Consider the following 7359-nt stretch of genomic DNA (forward strand, 5'->3'; position numbering starts at 1 on the left):
TGTATGATACAATGCATTCTAGGAATTGTAGTTCTTAAATGGCTGTGTATTAATGGTTGCAATGGCGCCCCTTGTGGAACCGCAACACACCGTTCACATTATTATGACAGTATAGTAAATTATTCTCCACCCGGATGCAAAATAGGCTACCATATGGTAGAATTAGAATGAGCAAGTTCTAAAACCTTTATATAGCAGTAATATATCGTATAACCCAAATGCTATAACAGATTGCTTTTGGTTATGGCTTTCTTGGCTATTAACTGGAGTAGTCCTACTCAAAGTCATGCAAGTAACACATCGGGCCACTATGCTAGATAGCCTATAGGCTACAGACAAAATGAGACCATGCATTTTCCTACCCTCCTCCATCCATATCCTCTAACCGCATCCACCCATTCAAATTCAAAACATTCCATTAGACCAAGGTATTTCATTCTGTCTTAGTATGCGCCGCTCACAATTACCATCTTAAACCGGGGAAAGTGTCAAGGCGAACTATATCTTGTATGTGAGCTGTCCTACTTAATTTACTGGACAGCGGGGGTCCACCGAGGAGACAGGAGACATGCCAATAGGCTAGTCAACAGCACTTAGCCCTAATATACGAATTACCGTAGGTTCGAAAAACCGCAGTGAGCTCCCCATGGCGTCTTTCCATGCATTCCAATAAGGTGAAGAATGTGAGACGTGTGTATTGCCTGCTGCAGGCCTACACTCTAAAAATAAAATGTTAATCGAGTATCCTTTAGGGGTTCTTCAAATTGAAACAGTGGGAGAACCCCTATAAATTATTTGGAAAACTATTTAAAAGTATTATTCAAGGAACCCCTTTTATTGGATCCTCAAATAACCTTTTGGGGTACATTTTTTAACTACCCTGCTGTCCTTTCAAATTCAAAACCAAATGTTTCAGTTGGGCAGTTAGGTTCCTGCAAGAACCCCCATCAATTAAGAAGGTTCCTCGATTAACCCCACCTATGGTGTTCTAGGGATAACCTTTTGGGGACAATGTTCAGTGCCTGGTATCGATTTGGGAATCGAGCATTTCACACTAAATTAATATAATCAATTAGACTATGGGGACAATGATCAACCGCAACTTGATAACAGCAGTAGGCCTGGTGTAGTTCAGGTTTGATAGGCCTATCGTAAATTGGAAAGCGATTGGAAAGGCTAATATTGAACTGTGAATTGCGCAGTTTTAATTAAATCAAATTGTAGCCCACTAGTCCCCAAAGGCTACAGTAGGCTATCGATACTACCTCTAATCATTATAATAGATCATCTGTTTTATGCTATCTTCTCATGATCAACATGTCATGTATTGACCACTTTGTAACAGTTAATAATTCTCTTGATTCGTTTTTCGTCTGATTATGTTTTTGACGAATAGGCCTAGGGGTTATTGCTAAGGCTACTTGATCATTAGTAGTATTTCGTAGGGCATCTGTGTGAAACACTAGTAACAGATGAAAGGGGAAAGTTGATATTTGCTCGAATCCTTATGCAGCCATTCCGACCGGGCTCTTTTTATTAGGGGGTAATTGCATCGTTTGTCTCAATTTATTTTGGTACACTTAAAAACATTGGGGTTCAACAATGGTTCCTTTAAGATCCTCAAAGTTTCTCGAAGAACCTTAGGGTTCTTGTCTCCAAGGAACAAGTCAATCTTCACACTTGATATAAACTCCAGCTCGAGTAAACTGCTTTTTCAATATCAGTCTTCGAGAGTGTAGCTATTCAGTTGACGACTAAGTGGCGCTCCACGCTAAGAAGAATGACGTTTTAGTACAGTCTCAATGTACAAAAGGCTTTCTGATAGAGCACTGTTATTGCACTCTCATTGTGAGTTTTGAGCAGTACTATTAAAATATGTATTCCTTGAAGTTGAACAATAACATGGGTTAGTCTTTACTTATTGAAAAGTGACACATTTATACAAATGTATACAAGTTAACTCTCTAAAATCCATATTTATCCATATGGGTTTAATCTCCAGAGTATCTACATAATCTGCACTAATGTGGTTTTTGTAGTAAAACGTGAGAGCTTGGTTTGGGTCTCATGGAACAATTCAGAAAGTGGCATAAGGGAGAACAATAAGATTTGCAAAGTGTGACAAGGTTCGTTCCACAAAATGAGTGCATTTTATGTCCCTTTGATATTTTAGGTAGAGATTGTGCACAAATACTGAATTACAAAGCCTATTGTATTAAATGATGTGCCCTTTAATATAGACCACATGGAATATTCAATAAATATGATTTTCAATATGAATAAAGACTTGCTAAAGTGCCCAAATTCAGCATTTTGATTTGTACCTCTGTGCATTCTCTGTGACTTTTAGGAAGATTTTAACCCCCTTAACCCCAACATTTTCCATTTTGGGGGGGCTTTGACAAAGTAATTTCTGAAGATTATAATTTATTTCATGTGATTAGTCTTTCATTTTCTGGGGTTGTGGTTAAACCTAGCAGGTTGAGCATAACACATCAACCCAAAGATAGACAGGCTAAAAAAATTGTAACAATAAACAATAAATCAATAAAACATGTACGTTTGCATTCAATTGCCCCTCTGTTGCACATAACAAGATTCCATTCCCCCTGTCACAAGGGGATTTATGGCTGATTTAAGATGAAGTTGTCAACTCTGTTAAGTCAACCCGGTTACTTTATTTTTCACTTAATAGGCACTTACTATAGTAATTTGTTTACTCTTGATATGGGAATACGTGTCATTTATCAAGTTCAACATGTGCTCTTTATGACAGAATATAACATTTTGGTGAAATAAATGTTTTTTTTTTCTCACCAAGTTACAATACTCAAAAGGCACCTAATTAGTGGAACGACCCACGTGTTCCAACTTGCAGTTTCGGTGCGATGCAGCACTGAGTCCACTGAGGGGCGACTAATAGTTAACGTTCTGAATGTCAGAAACCACTATTATTATTTCTTACCATCATCATACTGTATAGAATATGAACTACAAATATATAATTACAATCTATTCAAGATAATAGGATACATAGATTTGTACATGTTGGCATATGCTATAAACCAATGGACATATAGCAACAATATAAGAATCCTTCATCATCGATAGGCATGTAGTCAACAGTAAACTTTCATGGAGTAGCCCTAGTTAACCTTTATTCTGTCTGTGAGGTGAGATTTCGTAATAGATTGATTGGATAAGATCCACTAACAGCTTGTAAACACTGATCCTGTGACTACGATAAAATTAGACACGGTGGAACTAGGATTGCTTGGTACAGGTGATGAAAGTTCCAGATATTATGAGTTCACTACTGAAATCCGGGCACATTCTAGAAGATAGATGACTTGTCTTTCAGAAAAAAATGGCAGTGGAGTAGATATCCCAAGAAAATTTAATTTACTCTGGTTTAACTGGATGTGGACGCATCTTGATATAAGCATTTCGCTGCACCTGTAATAACATCTGCAAAATGTGGTGGTCGCTACAAGTACAATTTTATTTGATGTATTGTATAATCAAGATGCGTCCAGACATTGTTGCATTTGATTTACCACGAGGGAGGTCAGGTGCTATGGTAACAAAGATGGACGTTAACAATTTACCCCTCTGCAAGCTCCTCTGACTACAACAATTGCATTTTTGCCATAAAAAAAGTTTTGTGTAAAAAAATTTAATGGAACAATGTATATAAAATCAAACACACTTTCATAGAGATGCTCACAGTGATCTTGGATATAGGCCTACTATATTCTGATAGGCTCAGACAACCCCAGTATGAGGAAATACGCAGCAATAGAAAAACTAAGGAAATTCCATGGCACTCGTAAACAAACTGATACTTAGCGAGGGAGGTTGGGGATTCTCTGAAAGAGCCCACGTGGCTCCCGAATTACGTTGGCGTAAACAGCCAATTATTGAAAAGAGTGGAGATTCTAAGTACACCAATGAACCAATCAGGGAAGTAGTGGCTGAGGAACGCCACGCCTAGCATGAGCGTGGATATAACCCTTGAGTTTTGCACTGTTGTATCAGAAACAACTGAGCCACAGTCAGAGCTATTAGAAGGATTTTGCAATTCAACAGCGAGCGAGTTTACACTGAAACACTGCAAGGGAACCTATACCGTATTGGATTACTGATTTGCCAAGGACGCTCTGTAAACCTTGATTCGGGAATATACTCATTGGAGATTATCCTTGTGGATTATACAATTAACGAATTTCAATATGACTCTGGAAGAACTGGGATGCAATATCACTGAGAAAAAGTAAGTTATTGCACATTTGTCGCGCAGAATAGCCCACAGCTTGCTGTATGCATAGTGTGTGCATTGACAATCGGCTAGATGGTTTGGCAGTGGAACGTGAAATATAGCCTCAGCACTGAATAGTGCCCAGTTCATCAGTTTAAAGTAGCCTACTCGCAATTGTGGTGCATGACTAACAGAATGTATTTTTCTTGAAGGATGGAGACCGTGAGTCAAGCACTAGAAGAGCTGCTGGTGGCAGCGCAGCAACAAGACTGCCTGACTTTGGGAGTCTACGAGTCTGCAAAACTGATGAATGTGTAAGTGTAATTGTAAATTCTATCATATTATTGCCTATTTCGTAATATGGGTCAATGCAACCTAGCTGCAACCATGGTGCGCTATTTATCTATATTTGCTAAATGGAAAATATAATTAATGTGCTATTCTTTCTTTCTGCAGTGATCCTGATAGTGTAGTCTTGTGTGTTCTGGCGACGGATGAGGAAGACGAGGATGACATCGCACTGCAGATTCACTTCACGCTCATCCAAGCCTTCTGCTGCGACAATGATATCAACATACTGAGAGTCTCCGGCATCAGGCGCCTCGCTCAGGTTCTCGGCGAGCCAAGCACCGTTGACAGCAACGGCAACGAGCCCAAAGATCTGCACTGCATCCTTGTCACTGTAAGTACAGCCTGCTGTCTTCTTATTTTGATTACATTGAACGCGCAATAGGCCTCGAGCATAGTTATTAATCTTGTGCTTATTGTTAAGATTGAATACATCAAAATAATCGAAATTCCCTAATGTCATCATGATTTTCTCATTGAAGACATACCTAACGATATCTCCCACTTTTTGTCTACAGAACACCCAGTGCCAATCTCTGAAATGCCAAGCGTTACAAGACGTGGGCAACTACTGCGAGGAGAGCCGCTGCAAGAACCAGTGGGTGCCTTATCTGGCCCTGCAGGAGCGCTGAACTAACGACCCTCGCTGAGAAACGTGAAAGTAAACAAGTCGTGAAACTAAACAAGTGGTCATTCTTCAAGAATGAGAAAGGCATTCAAGGGGCATTATCGATAGGCCTGTGTCTGCCTACCCCTTGCCGCTACCCAGTGACGGAGCTGGGAATGCGCATGTTCCAAGGGACAATGCACATGCATCCATAACGCATCGGACCCCAGTTCTCATCCTCTGCGGAAAGGAAAAGTATCCGCTGGAGTGGGGAGTAAAGACGAACTGTAGAGAAGACTCACTGCTGTTTGCCCAGCCATTTTGGAGCAACCGTGGGCGGCAGCATAGCGTGGGAACTGAGTTGCAGTTTCGTTTATGCAGAGGAGGGACAAAGCAACATAATCACTGAGAATACAGACTTGAAACTGGGTTTAACCCTATGCTATCCGACGTGGAAGTCGGGTTATTTATGATGAAATGCAATGTGAATGACTTCAGTGCTCTACTGTTGGATGTTATGAGCATTGAAGAAGTGTCTTCAGAGCAACAATGCATATGGATTGTTATTGTGTGAAATATATCGATCAGGTATTCTGGCTACACTCATAGCCCAATGTCTGTCAGTTAAGAGGGTCAAAACTTTGCCACAATGTATTTGACATTGACACATCAAACTAATGTATTGTTATTATTTAAATTGAACTGAGTAATATATGACAGTGAACTAACTGCATTGCTGAATTTAATGTTAAACCTATTTGAATAAATTATTGAACTGAACGTTTTAATTCTCTGAGTGCTTTATCTTGTGGGAAAGGGGGGTGCAATACTGTACAGTAGGACCTAACCTAGGACTACTGTACAGTAGGACCTAACCTAGGACTACTGTACAGTAGGACCTAACCTAGGACTACTGTACAGTATTGTACATTCTGGACTTCACTCCAGCTGTGAATCAATCAGACAATAATTAGTAGGCCTATACATAACAATACATTATTTTATATTCACCTGTGTCCTGTCTGAAATTCAGACTTGGAAACAACAACACTTCTTAAAACAGTTGAAATGCTGTACTTAGATGTTATACCATTTAATCTAGGCCATAAATAAATAATATGTAACCTATATACTGTTCCTACAAGGATGGAGTTTGAATTGACACCCATCCTAATGTATATGAACTATGTTATAACTAATGTTATAACTAACTAATGTCTTGCTATTGCTCACCAAAATGTTTGCTTCACAACACCATTATTACATGCAATCTTACACTTTCATGCACATTGTTGAGATTTACTGTTTATTTCAGGCCAGACAGTAGCTTTCTGATGCTGTGATGCGTCCACAGTAGCCTACAGTTTGATATCCAGAAAGCATTCATCATGCACAGATGGCTGAAAGCATCTGATGTCTAAGTCCCTAATCGGCCTATATGTAAAGAATGGGTCCCTTCAACTGAACCATAGTTGAATAGTTTCTTGTGCAGTTCATATAAAAAGTCAGGTCAAATTCCAGTTAGGGGTTTTTGTTGTGTAAAAAGATAAATATGGACTAACCAAATGGGCTGAGACAAGGCAGTACTGTAGTTTCAACTGGATTTTCTCTCACGATAGTTCCTCAAGGAGGAACTAACTGATGAAAGCCAGGATTGTGACATAGCTCATGGCATATCCTCCTTCCTTATATTGTTGGCTGAATTTAACCTCTTTCAAAACCACTTGTGCAAACCAACAGTGTGTATATGCGTGTGGGTTTACAGGTAGTTGAGGGTGCAGCCACGTCTCCTGGCTTACTGGTAACTACGTCACATCCTGGATGTGACATCCTTAACGTGGTGACCAGTACTGTTGTCACAACCCTGCCCCGGAGGGGACTGTGACTCCCTATAGGGCCAGTGACGTGGGACACTTGTTTGACTTGGCAGCTGTCCTGAACCATTCGTGTGCCTCAGAGAACAGCAAGAAATTATCACAGATGGCAGTTAACTTAATGTCTTTGAAAGCACACTTCTCTGACAAACACAGGATCCGCCATAAAGTGGGCCTGGATAGGACACCGGGAACAGACAGTTGGTTGATGTAGATAAGGCTTAGGGTTTGTGCCATCGCAGGTTGGGACATCAGAGACACAGGATGCCACT

At 40.0% G+C, this 7359-nt stretch overlaps 1 protein-coding gene across 1 annotated transcript; it reads left to right on the top strand.

The window, feature by feature from the left end:
* Positions 1 to 4042: 4042 nt before the first annotated feature.
* LOC135524678 (growth arrest and DNA damage-inducible protein GADD45 beta-like) lies at positions 4043 to 5993 on the top strand. Its single transcript, XM_064952418.1, has 4 exons — positions 4043 to 4273; positions 4471 to 4572; positions 4715 to 4940; positions 5125 to 5993. Exons 1-4 carry the CDS (start codon positions 4233 to 4235, stop codon positions 5236 to 5238), a joined length of 483 nt encoding a protein of 160 aa, XP_064808490.1. The 5' UTR covers positions 4043 to 4232; the 3' UTR covers positions 5239 to 5993.
* The last annotated feature ends 1366 nt before the right edge of the window (positions 5994 to 7359 follow it).

Source organism: Oncorhynchus masou, chromosome 31 (assembly GCF_036934945.1).
Source record: "Oncorhynchus masou masou isolate Uvic2021 chromosome 31, UVic_Omas_1.1, whole genome shotgun sequence".
NCBI lineage: Eukaryota > Metazoa > Chordata > Actinopteri > Salmoniformes > Salmonidae > Oncorhynchus > Oncorhynchus masou.

Coding starts and splice junctions, on each gene's coding strand:
- LOC135524678 (XM_064952418.1), top strand. CDS start 4,233: ATGACTCTGGAAGAACTGGGATGCAATATCACTGAGAAAAA. Junction 4,573..4,714: donor TCTGCAAAACTGATGAATGT/GTAAGTGTAATT, acceptor TTCTTTCTGCAG/TGATCCTGATAGTGTAGTCT. Junction 4,941..5,124: donor TGCACTGCATCCTTGTCACT/GTAAGTACAGCC, acceptor TTTTGTCTACAG/AACACCCAGTGCCAATCTCT.